This window comes from Dermacentor variabilis, chromosome 10, assembly GCF_050947875.1.
Source record: "Dermacentor variabilis isolate Ectoservices chromosome 10, ASM5094787v1, whole genome shotgun sequence".
NCBI classification, from domain to species: domain Eukaryota; kingdom Metazoa; phylum Arthropoda; class Arachnida; order Ixodida; family Ixodidae; genus Dermacentor; species Dermacentor variabilis.
In genome coordinates this window covers 69,600,777-69,618,844 of record NC_134577.1, presented here as the reverse complement: position 1 = coordinate 69,618,844, position 18,068 = coordinate 69,600,777, and the positions used below count along the sequence as shown (strand labels likewise).

The window sequence follows — 18,068 nt, the reverse complement described above, 5'->3', positions numbered from 1 at the left end:
ATGGTACGCAAGTGTTGACTGGTACACACAAAAGAAAGTGACCATGAAGCTTCGCTTCAAGTTCCCTCTGTTTACCTTGATTAAAGAGATAAATAAAAGACAAAAAACATTCGCGTGGCAACATACCAACCGTGTGTAAACAGACATGTTTAATAATTTTCTGCGACATATTCATACATATATTTTCAGCACCATTCCTGTCCTGCAATGACATCCCTTTCTCGCTAGTAAATAGTCTGTTCTTACCAAAAGTGACACTCCGGCTGTTGTGAAGCAGTACCGCGTCACTTTAGTTTGACAACATTAGCCTTGCTCTTTAAAGGGAGCCCCCACCGTGTTTCTCGGAACATGTTCTGCAGAGCTCTTGTGTACCACATGCAAATTCAAGATCAGGCCATGCCAATGTATGTACATCATTTATTCACTTGAGCGTCATTACCACTTTCACATCCCGTTGCTAAAAAAAAAAAAAAAGAGGCACGACTGCACAATCTGAAACTGGAAAATCTCAAGAGACCACAAGCTGCTAAACCAGCCAATATCAAAATAAACTAACTTGACAAAAGAAAGCACTAGATAAACGAGAACACTACCAGTCTACGTAAACCAATGCACAAATTTCTCGAAAAATCCAAACATGCTCTTGATCAAATAGGCAAATCTCATTTCAATGGGAGGACAACAGACACATGTAAAGCACTTTCCATCTTTTGCAAGGCAAGAAAAAAAAAAGATTGTAAGAAAGAGCTGTACAGTAAGTGATGCTGGAACAACAAGGCACATTTGGCACTCGAGGTTACACGATAATCGACGTCGGGTAGTATGAGCTGCTAAAAAAATGTTGCATAATTGCAAGGTGTTCAACGGTGCACAGCAGCAGCACAGTCATGTGATGTCGAAAACAAACACCGACGGTGTCACGTAACAAAGAGACTGTTTCGTTGAATGTACAAAACTCTAAATTCCAGTTCTTTCTCAAGCAAACTAGTGAACCCTTCTCGGGCCTTGATAAGTTTCTTGTCGTTATAAGAGTGCCCCGTGCCAAGTTGTGCTGGGCAGCCTGAAGACAGGAACACTTGGAATCCTAGTGTCCTTGTAGATGATGCAATCGATAGCTTGCAGAAGATGTCTGGCACACATTAACGCACTTGACGTAGAAAAGTGACGAGAGCATGTGATTTATGAAACACACTGCACAAGAGGGTGATGTATGACACGTCTTTGGACTGAAAGCTGCAGCAAAGAATGAAATGCGGGGAGCAACAGAGCCAACACGTGGTAGGGAAACGAACTTTGAAGCTGCTGCACTGCAGCTTCCTTCACAGTGAGCATACTGATCGGTACTTTCCACAACACACAAAAGACTTTTCTGCACATGTAAGCAGGAGACGGTACTTGGTATCAAGCCACACCACCATTTAAAGCACTCGATCCAGGACACTTCTAAACAAGCCAAGTGTAGCCGCATGACTTTCTATTGCGAAGATATAGCGTGGCTGTCCGGATTGTGTCAAGCACGATGCATGTTGATTACACTTCATTAATTAATACCTCGGTATGTGCGACAGCCATACAACATACACATGCACCCACCCATAATGTCAACCCAGCAACTAATCACAGTGTTCTTATTTTGGTGGAAGCAAGGCCAATGGAAAATGACAGGCAAGGAACACGAAAATTCTCACGATTCTAGGCGGTGAAGACAGGCTCCTATGCAATGGTTCAATACTCTGGATGTAAAAAAAACTTCTAGGTTTTCAATAAGAGTGTGAGTGCATTAAATTACCTCTTCCAAAATTTAATCTAAAAACCTTTATTTAGTGTTTAAAGTTGAAGTGGTGCTTACACTACACTAAGCCACGCTTGTTTGGAAAACCCAGCGAAATGCAGGCGTCCTGTCGCAGCACTGAGACACACAATCACATGTATAAAAAAAGCCCACAAACGTGGGCAATCTCGCCATGGGGCACAATCTGGTGTTGGTGGTCATCTATATTCAAAATGGCTTTTTCAGCAAAATGATTATCACCTTCACCAAACAAATGCATCCTTCCCGTCCCCATTGCATAATAAACATGGCACTGCACAAATGCTGTCTTTGGACATGAACCACAACCTTGATCTACTGTCACTATTGTCATTGAGCCTCTTTTAGCTTTATAGTACTGCAAAATGCGTTAGTCAGGTACGCATGTTAAGACTACTACAAGTTCAATTTGACTCGCTTTGATAACTAGTCCACAGGAGTTCAATGGTGCTCACACAGAACCTGCACCACAAGGCCTGTGCAACCTCACACACAAAGTGCAGGGGCTGCTGCGCACAGAACTTCACACTTAGAATCCTATCTGGCTCTGCAGTTGGAATGCACTGCCTGATGTAGTACGATGCAGTATAGCTGCTCAGCCAGCACAAGAATGATGAGAAATATATAGATTTGTTTAAACTTCACTCCTTATGGATTGTTATAGTAATCTTCTTGAGGCTCATATTTCACAGCAAGCTTGTTGCATGGCAAAATTTGTCTCATTAAGACACTTAATTTTTATGATTAGATGAATTTCAGGACATTACCAAACAAAGATAACTGTTCAGAAAAAAAAAATACTAATCACAGTGGTGAAGATAACTGTTCAGAAAAAGAAAATACTAATCATAGTGGCTGTTACGTGCTCAGAATTTTGATGATTTACTTAGGCACTCGAAGTTGCACAAAATAACCAGCTTCAAATGTAGAACACCTGACAGTTCAAAAAGGCAATGTCAGGCTGGAATACAACAGAAGTGAACAAGGGATGAAGCTGTAATCTGTGTTCTCAACAAATCCACGCAAAGTCGCAAAGAAATTCACATACTACTAGCAATTCCTACGGTGGCTTAATAATTTCTGCACCAGGCTTACCTCTAGCAATGATAGCACCGAACTCTACAGCACTGCAGTTTGTTTTGTATGGAGCCTGCACCGTGTGACACTAGTGGCAGCACATAAATGCCGCCATGCTGCACCAGTTGAACGAGACACGAAGTGTGCTACCTCCAGAATTAAGTCGGGACGTCATGAGTGAACGGACAACAAAATGCACCATCAGCAAAGCGACAATGCAGGCATTCTTGTTAGCACCCACTGTACTGCATAGGAAATAATTTCTGTATGCACATAATAGCTCGATGGAACACAGTGTTACTACAGACAAACTTCAGAGGACGAAATCACAAAGATGCGGCAGCACCGCCATTACATTCACTACTGGCAAAAAAATCACAACACACTCTACTGGCATCACTTTTTCTCAGAAGGCAAGATTAATGGAAATGGCAGAGTTTTCTGAAAGTTCCTTTGCAAAGATTGTTGCTCAAGGTAGAGAACAGCGAAAAACAAGAAAAGGTCAACGCATTCGTCTGCTCTCACCGTCTGCACTAGGCCCCGTCTGTTTACATAAGCACAGCATGTTTAAGAGAATGAGCCCTGTGCAGCCTTAGCACCAGTGTTATTCCAGCGGCAAGTGCCCTCTGCATGCTTCTTGTGTTGCCCAGTCTTGGTCTCATCTTTGTAATCTCTTGTTGGCGCTGTGGTGTCTGAAGGGCCTTCTATTGCATCGCTGAAGACAGAAGGCAACAATGGACACTTTCTACCCAAAGCATCTAAAAGCAGATGGACAAAAGGGAAGGTAAAATCGCACCACAGTCGTCGGTGGCTCTCTGAGGATATTGAAATGACACCTTCACATCACTTCCATTTAGCATGCTTGTTATGACAACAGAAGAGGGAAAGGCTCCAGGAACAAAAAAAACAGTCAGGAAAGGATACTTTGGGGCCTCTTTAACACTTGCGTACAGAGCAGCTTAATGTCAAGGACATCACCTAATTGGCCTTTGAACCGCCACTGTAGAAGGAAGCGTTCAAACCACATCATGCTGGCACCTGCTAAGTAGTATTCCTACACTTATAGTCCAACTGCAAAGAAATTCTGGGCTGAGTAAAAAGCCTAGTTTCCAATAGTGTAGACGTATAGCAGCCTCCATGCAAAATTTTATGCTCAAAATACCAGTGGACGCATTACAAACGCTCTCGAAAACAGACGTCCTTGACATAAAAAAAAGGAAAAACAAAACGCATCTCTATTCTTATTTGCTGGGAACGACGCAGAACCTAGAATGTCGAGAGCCATCATGGCTCCTCGGCACGCACGACCTCCAAGATTAAGCAACATCATCAACGCACTGAGAATCTTGGGGGCAATGTGCTGGATTTGCGTCTCTTTCCAATTTCAGCACATAGGCCAGAACGATGAGCTCTCGCGAACACAAAGCGTCCCCACTCCATACAGGTTTACATAGTGTACATGCATGTTTGACTAAATGGCCAAAAGTCGATGCAAGCCAAGGGATGGTGAACAGCAGGAATTGGTTTCTTGGAACTGCAACAGCAGAAAGAAAAATGTTTCAAGGTGGGGCAGGGCTCTCAAAAAAGAGAGCCGGGAAAATGGCGACAACAAAGAACTACAGTTATAAACAGGAACTTCGGGGGAATGTGTGTGCTCTGTAGTAACGAGTGAACGCTCCATGACGAAGTGATGTGCGCGCTTTCCCAGTACTTGTCAAGCAGCTGCTCTTGCGCCATCGAGTTAAGCCTCCTGGTATGCCACTCATAACTTCATGCACATGGACCAATATACACATCATTTGGCTCGTCAACAATCAACCTGGCTATGAACAAAAAAGTCGGAACCACTAAACAATGTTTGCACTTCAGAACAGGGTCTCCGCGAGCTGTTGGAATCCTTAAATAAAACAAATGCGTCGGCGCATTCATCATCCATCGTCAGTGCCCTCTCCTCTCCCCTAGATACTCATTAATTACAACAGCCAACTCAGGCTAATTCAAGCCCACTCAGATGATACGTTCCTGCTGCTTTCATTGGTAGCTTGAATTATTGGTGGTTCAAGATAAAGACTATGGCTTCATGTATGAAGGGATGCTTGCATAGATGAAATTTTGGTGTTTCTTCATGTAAAGTCACATGTAAAATTTGGTATTTGCAAACACAAAAGGGAGTTTGCTTATTAGCAGGGATTAGAGCAATGGTTATGTTTTTGACAACAATGTCAATACATGAAGCTATTAAGTTTCTAATTGAAGCTAAGCAATTTCAATATCCTGTGAAGATTACTTCTGCAATGGTTTGTCATGGGAAGCCAGAAGTCTGATTGGTTGAACTGGGAAGCTTTTAAGGTGCACCGAAAATCCAGCGGGTCAAATTAAATTTCTACATTTGTTTGAATTTTTTTCACAAATTCTGAATCATCCCAGCTTGAATTATTGCAAATTGACCGTGTTAAAATGAAGAAAGTGGGAATGCTGAGGCAGGGAACACTGTGGCTTATATTAAGATTTAAGAAGCCAACATGCATTTATAAAACAAAAGTAACCTGTATATTTGCAACACATGCTATCTGTATATTTGCATGCTATCTAACATCCATTTGCATGCTATACAAACAAATTTGTTTATACAGAGTTGAAATGTAAGAAAAGAAGAGAAAGAAAAGTATCTAATTTTTACATATGCAATACTTGAGCCCCCATTCCCAAATCTTTTTCTTCAGGTTTTCAGTCTCATTTTCAGGCATCTGTGCCTCTCCACACAGAGCAACTTGGCCCTGTCATCACGCAACTCGCATGCCAACTAACAATCATCCCTCTAGCAGCACACACACATAAAAGGCATGGCCAATGTACGTCCAATGTTGCGGCACACTGGCTATCAAAGGGCAACCATTGGCCCGTACTGTTCTTGATTAAAGCATTCTTACTGGTGAACCAAAGCTGGCACTATGTCTCCCTGATGGCTCAGAGCAACTTGCTCTCGCCATCTTGTAAGACACGCATCAATAAACAATCATGCCTCTAGCAACATCGGTCAGGCCTTCTGGCATGACTGATGTAACCCAATGTTGGGGCATACTGGTCATACAATGGAGAGCGATTCTCCTGATTAGGGCATTACTTGGAGAATCGCTACAGCTGAACGAAGGCTGGCACCATATCTCATAAATGGCAATGTGAAACGGCAAAAAAAAAAGAAGAAGGCATTATTGAACAACAGCACCGTGCATATTTTTACAATCATATAACGAACCGACGGACAACACACACGCAGCTTGATTTGGGCAGCCCACAAACGTGCAGTTCCACACGGGTGTGGCTCGCATCGCACAGGATGCTTGAGTCACTGCAGGAACCTGCTGCAGTGCGACTACTGCGGCCTCTGAAGATGCGCGGGAAGACAACTTCGTGGGTTGACTGGCCGGCGTTGACCAGGCATAAAATTGCCCTACTTGATATGCTCGACGCAAGTGTACTAGTCACGTGTGCAACTTGCCAAACTCAGTTGTGCACCACTCTCGTGGACCACTCACAGTCACTGCTGACGGCTAGCCCTCGCGCAGGGCAACACAACATAATACTCGCAGTGGCCTGAGGGAATGCTGCCACCACTGTGCTGCCCGGTATGGTAGGCTGGATGGCGCGGCATGGAGAATGGATTCCCTTTTTCAGACGGAAGGCATGGGGCTTTTTGACGGTGCTGAACCAGAGCGGAACCAGGGCTGCACGAGGTTTCACTCTGGCTTCACTTCGACGTAGTTGAACACGTCTTCCAAGCCCCGTGTCCTCTTCAACCGCGAGTCCTCGTCCTCGGCCTCATCCTGGTCCATCTCCATGCCGAGTTCAGCTGCCTCAGGCGAGGACAGCTCAGTCAGTAGCGCTGTCGCCTCTGCAAGGGTGTCCTGGGAGAAAAAAAAATTAAATAAATATAAACTATGGAGTTTTATATGCCAAAACCATGATCTGATAGTATGAGGCATGACGCAGTGGGGGGAATGCAGATTGACTTTGACTCCCTTTGATTCCTTTTCTTTAACATACACCAAAATCTAAGTACAAAAGCGTTGTTCCAGTGTGCACCCACTGAAATGTGGCTGCTGCGGCTGGGACAGAACCTGCGGCGTAGAGCTCAGCAGTGCAATTCCATAGCGAAGGGGCTAAGGGTGCGTGTTCGTGCTTAGGAAAATACAGACGATTTTAGTTTTAGTTGATAGGCAGCATAATGATTAGGTGGATGCCATTTTGTTTTCGACAGAGGAGTAAAATGTACAATGACCTCCCACACGACAATGTCCAAAATCACCAAGTAAAAAATAAAACAAATGGCCTATGTTGACTTGTGAATACATTCGAACCTTAATAAAGTGAAAATGACGATCACAAAAAAATTCTAAAATGTTTTTGTTGTGGGACATCAGCGTGCAACAAATATATATGGTATTTATCTGTATATAAGGCGAGGTTTCTTTTTCCCTGAATCTTTAGCCTTGAAGTCGCCCTCTGCCATATACGTGAATTTTGCCTTTAGGTGTGGCTTCACGGCAGTGCGACTTTCCCTTTATGGTGTGGTCTTACGGCAGCCCGCGCCGCGATGCCGTGAAGCTACACTATAAGGCGATATTCGCGTTGCCGTGAAGCAACATCTAAAGGCAAAAATTCATATATAATAACCTGCACTCCACATGTTGGAGTGCAGATTATTTCATGGTCGCCATTTCGTGTTTTGCCTGCGTTAGTTATTCAGTATTTCGGGCAATCCCTGCTGAGTCTGAATAACTTGTCAGCTACATAACATCACTTTATATTAGAGGGCATAGTCAAGTCTTTTTTCTTCGATCCTCCAACTGCAGCCCTCATCTTATAATCATGACCGCCTTGTAATCAAACAAATATGGTACATCTATAATGAATATCCCATATAATTAAGATAATTTCATGTCAAATGCGACTTCGTTATAAAAAGGCTTGATTATATTATACCCCTGTCAAGCGGGCAAGTTAAGCGCACTTACGGAGAGTGTCACTTGGTTTAAATGCACTTTCCCAAATCTAAATGTCGCAAGTAAAGTGCACTCGCAGAAGAGTGCACTCTGGTCGGAGTGTGTTCATGGAACGCACTTTGCTGGACAAGTGCGTAGCCTTGCGCCAGCGGTTTCAATGGTGCAAAATGTAACGCATAAAAAAGAAGGGCACAGAAGTTCATTTATAGGGGCCCTGAACCACTTTTTATCGAAGTGGAGAAAGACATTTGAAGTGGAGATAGGCTATTTCAGAACCACTTTGCCACAAAAAGTACTTCCATGGGTTCAGCAGAAGTGGAGTTATCGGCAATCAAACACGCCCTCAGCTGTGCTCCCCTTCCTCCTCCAATGCCTTGCACTGCAAAGGCTACGGCGGAGACGTCACCGTTGCGCGCAGTTCAAGTTTCTGATTTGGTGCCTATGCCGCGCTAAATGTAAGCCAAACGCGGCTGTCCTCAGAGAGCCGCAGTGCGCTAAGCCACTGGACTCGTGGCTGCACCTCGCGGCGGCCGCGGTGTAGCTGAGCGCAGCGACCAATAGCAGCCGCGTATTGGAGTGTGCTTTATGATGAAATAAAGCACACAGAAAAGAGCAAGGATCATGGGGTTTTTGAAACAAGAGCGTCTGAGAGAAAGGTGACTTTGCGCTCTGCTTGCGAGCTCCATGGACCGCATATGACAGCAGAACTTGCAGAACGCGGACTATGTTTTTTCACCAAGCTTGAGGGGTGGTTCAGGGCCCCTTTAAGTTGAACAGCTTTTAACAAAATAATTAGAACAGCACTCGTTCATATTCTGTTCTAGTAGGATCAAATGTCGCATGCCGCCATATTTTTCTGGATTGGCTAGGCATTCATCTTGGCCGGCATTGACTGATAACACTCTGGTAATAAAAAAATCATTTTGTTTTTGTTGAGAAAGAATATATTGTTTCTTTATATTTATAATACAACTTAAAACAATAGCTTTTTATAAGTTCTTTCTTTTTAATCAACATTAAAAAAATATGCGCTCCTAGTCTGACGCCTCTCTCTCTTTTTTTTTTACTGCGAGTGGACTCTGTTTTCCCGTTTAGCACCGCATAGACTAAAGCGTCACTCAAGGTCCTGAAGGGCACTCCCTGCAAGTGCACTTAACTTGCCTGCTTGACAGGGGTAATACAGTCTCATCAAATCATTTACTGTTATACATAAAAATTATGCTTTCCACTTCTCATGTAAAGGAAATGCAAATGGAATTACGGGACCAGTTCCATCAGAGGTGCCACACATACGCATCACATATGTAACTTTGCCTCCGCAACCAGTAAAATTTGCCCATGAGTGCAACGACAAAACAGCCCATCAAAGTACACCGGTGTTTCCCTCGGCCACCGTACCTGGGCGCTGATGGTCCGCTGGAAGGTCTTGGTGTTGGAATCTTCATTGGAGGTGTTGCTACTCCACTGAGTGTTGAACTCGGACATGGTCTGCTTCAGCCAGTTCACGGACCACTGCCACGTGGGCGGAGCTTGTAGCAGGTAGTCCTTGGCATGTGTACATCTGCATGTGCAAGTAGCCAAAGCTCATTAGCATGGCACTCCTACGGCATTCGCTCACTGATTTCATGCACGCTAGATATATTGCTGCTGGTGTTTGCGCAGCAGCTGGACACTGCAGCTGTGAACTTGAAACTCTTGCGAAAGCTTGTGTGGACTTGTGAATATTTTAGCGCGCCTAATGCTTGATATGCTGTTTAGAGGCATAAATAGTCATTTCATTTTTCACAGTCTATTTTACACAATGTCTATTTTTTAGCACAAGAGGCGAGTTTGGTTTCGGAGCGACAAAAATACGTTTCACAGCTTTTTTTTTTTTTTTCCCCGGCAGTCTACATAGAGTGATGATCGGTTATACTGATCAAATTTTTCATTATTCTTGATATCGTTATAATAATACTACACTGCACGGGTATGAATAAACCGATTCTAATTCCTTACCTATGGGCCATGGTGACCAGGAACTTGACACCCTGGTATGATCGCCTGCTGTCGTTGTTGTGGTTGGACTTGATGATTTCTGCAAAGAATATGGTAACGATGTCAGCAAGCATTTGTAATAGCCAATTTCTCCCCAATTTCTTTAAAGTAACAAGTGAAGTGAAAACAACTCAATTGAAAAAAATAAAGAAATGAAGTTGTAAGAGAACGTTGGCATACATCTCAAAGTGGCACGAAGCTACCTTTCTGCAATTTGCAGATATATCCTGAAGCAACTTGGTTACATCCCTCTTTAATTAGTTCCCCAGGTGTCCCTGTTAGCTCAGTTAGTACAGCAACTGAACTAGAAAGGCAGCAGTGCAGGATTTCATTCCCAGACCAGGGAAAATTTTATTGCAACTGCAATTATATGAACATTATACGGAATTTCTGCCGTCGCTGTTGCTGTGACATTCCGTATAAAGTGCAAGTGCTTCATAAGAATGTGCGACCCGCACGCCATATGGCGGCAGGTGCTAGGGCAAGCGGGCGAGGGTGAGCCGAGAAGCATGGTGGCTTCATGCACACCGTCTTCCCGCATGCCTAGCGTCGGAGGTCGCGTAATCTCAAGTTTTGGAGCTGCGGTAAAATGAGAGTCAGCACGAAGCGTTTGCTCCCCGCTGCTAGCACTCCTCACTAGACCAGCGTTGTGACAGGAAGTGCTCGCGGTGATCAAGTGAGATCTGCACATGTTTGCCAGTGCACGTGAGACACCACGCTTCTTTAGTTAGCAAGCAAATGTTTACTGCAATTTATATCACCAATAAAACTACGAACCACTATCAGCACTTAGCCTTTCAGGTAAAACCATGAGTTTTTTGTCAACTGTGCTGCTTTGCATCTTAAAAAAAAAACCTTGGTTTCCTTGTTGGCAAGTGCTCTTTGTAGCTTCGCGCTACCTCTGGGTGAATGCCAATTTTGCCTTGAATAAATCTTCCGGTACTTTGCAGCTTTCTGCAGAACGCATTTGGTTATTCAACTAAAATAAATACTTAAAAAGAACTATGCAGATCCAACGCACATGTTGGAATCTACGTGAAGTGAAGGTTTCGAGATGTGGTTATTTAATTCGCTAAAGCTGTTAATCTTTTCCACCATGTTTTGCAGCGCAGCGATTAAGTACCTGCCTGAAACGATGACAAGATGTGGAGAGCCTCACCAAGTGACATTGACAGGACACAAGATTTCAAAACCTTAACCGGGCATGTCGACTAAACACTTAAGGGGGTCCGAAACTCTTTTCTAACTAGCCATAGTATGGTCTCACTATTAAACATTGCGTGTGGTGCAAAATTCTTTTGAATCCTTCAACTATAAGCGCAGTTACGGCACAGATAACTGGCTTTCTCTCTCTTTTCTTCTCCACTAGCATGCTTGAAGATACACAGCGGAGAATTCAAGAGGGCAAAGGCCCATCCAAAAATTGAATGTTGTGGCGGTGAAAGGGCTCGTCGTGGCCCCCCGTGGTAGACTTCGCTACACAGTAATCCCGCTGTACACGAATAATAGTACATTTCACTTCACTTCCACCGGAGGGTGGTCGCTGCAACCAGGAAGCGATCTGGTGACCTTTAACTCAGCACCGCTATACCACAGTAACTTAAGGCCACCATGGTGGGTCAATTTAAACAATTTTGCAGTCGGCATTCAACATGAGGCACAGAACTGTTGCATCATTTGCTCTCGAAACGTACAAACAGCGTGTGACATCAATAAAAGATATTTGGCAATGAATAGAGGCCTCACCTAGCAGCCCATCAAACTCGGCCTTCTCTTCCCGGGAGCCATCAATGACGAGCTTGATCCGGCTGTATTGCAGAGGGTCTTCCAATTTCTGGAAGTCGGAAACACAGGCTTTTAGTGGGAGCTGTTCGGGGCTGCCATAGCTTTTATTTGACAACTGGTTCAACAGGTAGCAGATGTTACGATAAAAAAAATCTGCAGACTCCGGAGATCCATCTGGATTTGAACTAATTTACTGTGACAGAAGCAGGCTCACACAGTGAACATCTCCCTCTTCTCAAGAAAGCACCTCTCTGCAATGCGTGGAATGTCGTTCTCGTCGGCTATTGGATTGGCCATTGCGGCCTCCGAAGCACCGTATGTGCACGGTTTTCACCATACTTGGAGTCTGTTGTGAGGGGTGCAAAACCATGCACAAGTTTCCCAGCGCCAAAGTTGGGTGACACTACAGTGGCTAGTGCATCCGGCTCCTTCGTAATGTCACATTGTCACAGGGACTTCAGTTCGACACCCATACTCGGCAGGCAACATCGCAAAAGCCACGCAAGCAGTGTGCTCATAGGACTCTCGCTCTGCGCGTTTTGCAATGCCACTGTTTTTGATCTGCGACACTTTATGCAGAATGACTGTATATCAGACCTTCCAACGTTAAAGTTTAAAAAATATTAATCGAATAAATAGTACTACTAAATTCTGGTTTGAAACACTAAACATTGCTTTAGTATTTAAGGTGTGGACCATCTATTACAATAATTCACAGCTTTTGTTCTACAGGAACGCTGCAAACAGGCAAACTTCTTTGTGTTTACAGCTACAACAATCTGCATCACACATGGAAATATTTGTGAAGCTTATTCATGAAATATTCATGAAACAGCATCCCGAAATTCGGCTGCCGTTGTACACAGATTCAGTTAAGCAGGTGGCATGCTGTGGGTATGAGCCTGAATAATTGAGCAGGTCCGTAATATCAGACTCTGAAAATCAGTCGGCAACTGTAGTATCTGAATTTTTTTTATGTGGATTCTGATCCTAAGCTGCATGCAAATAAAGAACCTTAAAACCACTAGCACCTATATGACAATCGTAAAAAAAAGCTCTAAACACAGGCATTTCACAATGAAATCGCAAATTTTTGCAGCCATGCTATATTATTATAGACACACATTGCCAATGCAACTCGTTTATTAAGGCTACACAGAACCAAAGCTATAGCAATGGCAAAGACAAGTCATCACTCAATAAGTTCCAGCAGTGCCCCTGTCTGCACGTGCATGCAGCTCGCGATCTCGGCGGCTGGTCGTCGTCTTCTTTGAAAGGCATATAAATTAACAGGAAGCATTCCTTGGCTCATCCCAGGGGCACTTTATGTGTTGTAGGCACCTGTCTTACCTCATATTGTGAAAAGAAAAGAAAATTCAAGTGTCCGATGGTGGGACTGAATCTCCGAGGACGAGCACAGCAGCTTGACGCTCCAACAGTTAGGCCACAATCACATGCATGATTCTCTTGTCCCTGTGCCAACTAGCCCTTTCAGACGATTGGCACGTGCCTCATGTTACATAGCACATGCACATAGCACATGCTAGTTTCCATTCAGCCACAGACTTACCACTTTCTTTCCTTTGCGTTACAAGGAGGAGTGTGTTAGTTTCTTCCATTTTTGCCTCGAGTGAGCTAACGCTTTGAGATGCTGTGTTAACTGTACTGCCTTCAGTATTAGCCCAGGTCATAATGGAACAGGTTGTAATGTTTCTTCCCGAAGCAAAAAAAAAAAAAAAAAAAAAGAGAGAGATACTGCCGTAACGCCATTGCTGTCATACAATCGTCATCATCTTGCTTCTGCTGGCACATACCAGCTCAAGTCAAATGCGACTTCTTGTTTTACACAAACACATTGATCCATCCAGCAACACTTTGAAAAACCCCAAATGCTGGATAGACAGCTACCTGCAAAATGCTTTGCATCAGATTGATTCCTACACTGTGTGAGACCTGTGTATTTTAAAATAATATATTTTAAGCAGAACTCACGGACGCAAGTTTGCATCAAATAATGTATTATTTGTGTACCACTGTGCTTCAATTATGCGACACACCATGCTTTGGTCGTAAGTGCAACTGGTGTGCTGTAGCTGTTAGTCACAGAAATGTGCCATGCCGCCCATTTGGTGGAAAATAGATTCAGATCTCCGACTCCTTGCATGTAATAAATACGTCATTTTTGTAAACGTGTGAGATCTAATTTTACACCAAGGTACACGATATGCACCTATAAATTTCATTCCCATGGTCACGAATGCGAACAGCAAGAGAAGTCTCTCTAGCCTTCACAGTGTTGCCTGCTATGTACTATTAAATAGAAGTGTTGGTGAAGCCTTGCTGTTGCGTATTGGAGTCATAACAGTGTGAAAGAATGGGACAAAGCAAGAACACAAATGGCAATACCGCAGTGTTTTGACTTGATACTTAACACAGTATAGTGGGAGTGGTGGGCAATGCTTTTTCTTTGCCACATGGTGGGAAGGTGAAGTCGAGTATGAGAAGGCAGCTTGAGGACAATGGCATGACGACTTGGGTAGATGAAAATTTTTTATCATTCATGAAATTTACTTCAATTTATGGAACTGTGCACTGAGATGGGCCCACAGCAGCTGTGACCCGCCGTGGTTGCTCAGTGGCTATGGTGTCGGGCTGCTGAGCACGAGGTCGCGGGATCGAATCCCGGCCACGGCGGCCGCATTTCGATGGGGGCGAAATGCGAAAACACCCGTGTGCTTAGATTTAGGTGCACGTTAAAGAACCCCAGGTGGTCAAAATTTCCGGAGTCCTCCACTACGGCGTGCCTCATAATCAGAAAGTGGTTTTGGCACGTAAAACCCCAAATATTATTATTATTATTACAGCAGCTGTGCTTGCGTGGGTGACGTGACTAAGTGCATTAAGATGAGGCCTTTAAATCTAACCTATGCCAGTTTTCTGGCTGTTGCTGGACTCCATGGTCTCCAGTGCCTCATTGCTACGCTTAGCTGCACTCTTACTACTCTCATGCCCACACCTGCTGCCATCCAGATGCTGGCTTTCCTGCATACCTTAGTTGCCTGTTGGCTAAGCCCATCGCACTTGAACAACAAAACAAACCAGAGGGGGGGGAAGGGGTGAACAAGGGGTTGATATTCAGAGGTAAGCATGGTTGTGAATATAAGAGGTGCTTTCTCAAAAAGAAGTAAGAAAGCAAACAACACAGCATTTTTTTGCAAGGCAGATAGATAGTTGGGCTAGTTAGTAGTTATTGAATCGGCTAGTCAGTCGACTAGCAAACAAGAGAGGCGGGAAGAGTAGCAGTGTTGTCCAGTGTTCTTCCTTCCACTCATCGGTATTTCATTTCCCAATTCACCATGATGAAGGCTATGTTGCTGCTGCACAACAGTAGGTTTCTGGGACTAGTCGGTGATATTGCATGATTCAACAGCACATGATTGAGCAGCGTTGTCGAATCATACTAGTTGCAAATGTGTCTAATGCCACAACTATTTTTTGCTAATAAGCAATCATCCAAGAAAGCGAAACCCAGAGAAAAATAGAAGAAAGGAAAAAAAGTTACTCACCATCAACTCCAGCAGAAGCTGCGAAAGGTTCTTGAGTTCGTTTGATGGAACCAAGGAATACTGAGTCTGAAACAAGATACGAAGGAATGAAAAAGAAATAAGAGACTTCGGCCTAGACAGGGTTCCATCCGTAGGGTATGGTGCATGCTTAAAAAAGGACATCAGGTTCACTCCTCTATTGATTGCAGCTGAGATATGACATGGAGGACTGGGGACCAGGTTTGTGTCTACAGATGTGTGCCTGATGCTCTGTGTCACACCATTCTTTTCCGACAAAACTGAACATCTGTGGCCATGTCTAGGGTGTTACGGATGACGACAGGCTTACACATGTTCATCGCGAACATTCCCTCTATTACCGCACTCCACGACTCGTCCCCCCCACTGTCCACATGCTGCCCCTCCGCGCAAACTACATGCAACATGCACACTGCCTGCCACCTGCATCTTTCTTCCTCTCCCACCACTGCACTCCCGCCACCTGGTCCTTCCCCTAGCAACTACAGTCAACTGCATGTGTGGCCTCCGAGAACCGTGCCTTGCCTTGTCTCACTTGGAGCTCTCGGTCTGCTTATGCCACCATGCTCTCCTCACAAGGGTTTAGGCAATTCCGAGTGAACCATGCTGTACATGAGTGCCTGCTTTATCGGTAACAGAGTTTGCCAACACAAATACGGGACAAGGAAAAGGAACATTGAAAATAAGGACTACGAGCATTTTAAGTAAGACGAGCCCTTGAGCAGTGCTCAATTTGTTTAAACAACTGCAAGGGGTCCCAGGGTTATCATGCAAAGAGACTACAGAACCAGTTCATGCAGCCATCTGCAATACGAGATAAATTCAGTCAGGTACCAGCACATAAGACGCTCTGATCCCTTGTATCTGACGATCCAGCTTCTGGCAAGATGAGCTTGTCAATAAATGAGGTCTCCTTTTTTGTGTACAGCCACCAACCAACAATAATTCGGACTCAACGGGGACTGCCAAAACATGCGAATAATTGGGAGTCGAAAATACTGGATTTGCACTAAAATAAATTACTCTTTTCCGCAAGTGGACAAAAAAGGCGTGTTGTATTCAGGGATCGTCACTTTTGGAGGTACCTTCAATACCGCATGATTGCAGCACAAAATGCATCAGCGTTTAAGAGCAATGGCGTTCTTGGTACAGCACCAAACACGCTATCTTTCGCGTCACTAGCACAAAGTGCATTGGCATCCGCAAGCGATGGCATTCTAGGCCCAGCACACTATTTTTTCTCTGACTAGCGCAAAACATGTCAGTATCTTGAGTGCACAACATCATTCTATGCTGAGTGCCAAGCATGCTATCTTATCCTTGTGCGGAAACAACGCCGCTCGCCAACACATCTAGTGCCAGTCACGTGAAGCATCGTGGAAATGAAAGTATTTCTTGAAGGTGATCGTTCATGGATACCGCTCAAGTTTGTCAACGCATGCTGCTGCGAGCACATAAGCTTGCTCTTAGCCTTGACATTGTGCAGCTGTTATTTTCTAGCAATGCCTTTTCTGCTATTCCTTTCCACACTTTTCTAGGTTCATCAGTGGTCAGAGCGACGCTCCGCATGCATTGATGGGATCAGCAGACCACGAAAAGTGGATGATAAGAGCGGCAGAGAATTGAGCAGAAGGCGTTGCTACGAAAGTGCGGCCCGTATCTCAACCACTGTCATGCTGTCTCTACAGATAGATGAAAGCACGGCCAACACATCCACAGGATTCTCATTGGCGACTACTAGATTGACAAGGCTTCGCTAGTTTCAGTTCCACAGAGTGCTGGCGACATGGCCGACGATCTTGCCGGCAACATCTCAAAGCAAAAGAATCGCTATTTCCGCTTGATTTGGTGGCCATATTTAGCACGCGATCATGCAGGCAGAGTTCGAATTATCGTGCTATGTACTGTAAGGTGTCCGAAATTTTTATCGTCCTCCTACCTTATGCCTATGGGGCTAGTAGCGGTGCTGCGGGGCTACCCAAACAATCAAGCATATCGGAATTATCGGTATCTGAATAATCAGTGGTTGACTGTATAAGAGAGCCTTCAAATATTTCGCAAGTGCTACCGGGGCAAAGGAGGCCTTGTGCATCAGCATGCCATCCATGTTACTGCATGAAAAAGAGATCTCGAATCTGTCTCGACAGCTCTGCCTCATGCTCCCAGCTCCTATATTCGTTTTCGTGGTTTTTTTTTTTTTGCTTAATAAATTTCAAGGCAAGAAACAACAAACTCGTACAGTCGCTAGATGGCACAATGTGAGTCTCTTTTTACGCTGTGCTTAGTCCAAGCGATGGCCCTACAAAATCTAATCTACACCGCAACAACCAGCCCAAGCTTCTACCTTCTAGGAATTGAATGTGTGTTCGATCCGACTTTGAATGCCATTGCTGGTTCCCCCTGCGAAGAGACACAGCGGCACTCTGGGATCAGTGGTCCCCACGCATACTACAGCCAGACGAGTTGCCGCTCACCATGATGAGCCGAATGACCAGGCTGGAGAAAGACTCGTTACAGAAGCTGCATTGGACAACCATTTGCACGAGGGTGTCCATGAAGCCTGTGGTCTCCCGGCAAGCGGACACAACCTGTGGCAACAAGACACGCAATGTTAATCCTTTAGGGGGCGTGGCTTAAAGAAAACAACAGTATAAGTCAAACCTGAACGTAAGATACCTGGATAAAGTGAATTACTCCCGACACCGCACACGCAAAATTTACTGAACGATATTCACATAAATATTCCTTCTTTGTGGACTGGACGTTGGATAT

At 44.4% G+C, this 18,068-nt stretch overlaps 1 protein-coding gene across 1 annotated transcript in view; it reads right to left on the bottom strand.

Moving 5' to 3' along the window:
* Positions 1–400: 400 nt before the first annotated feature.
* LOC142559292 (ubiquitin carboxyl-terminal hydrolase 24-like) overlaps positions 401–18,068 on the bottom strand; it is a 111,988-nt gene continuing 94,320 nt past the window's right edge. The window contains exons 51-56 of the mRNA XM_075670909.1: positions 17,771–17,884; positions 15,279–15,344; positions 11,674–11,761; positions 9,889–9,967; positions 9,289–9,451; positions 401–6,792 (exon numbers count right to left, since the gene is read on the bottom strand). Coding sequence (XP_075527024.1) covers positions 6,625–6,792; positions 9,289–9,451; positions 9,889–9,967; positions 11,674–11,761; positions 15,279–15,344; positions 17,771–17,884 — 678 coding nt within the window. The 3' untranslated portion in view covers positions 401–6,624. The remainder of the gene's footprint in view (positions 6,793–9,288; positions 9,452–9,888; positions 9,968–11,673; positions 11,762–15,278; positions 15,345–17,770; positions 17,885–18,068) is intronic.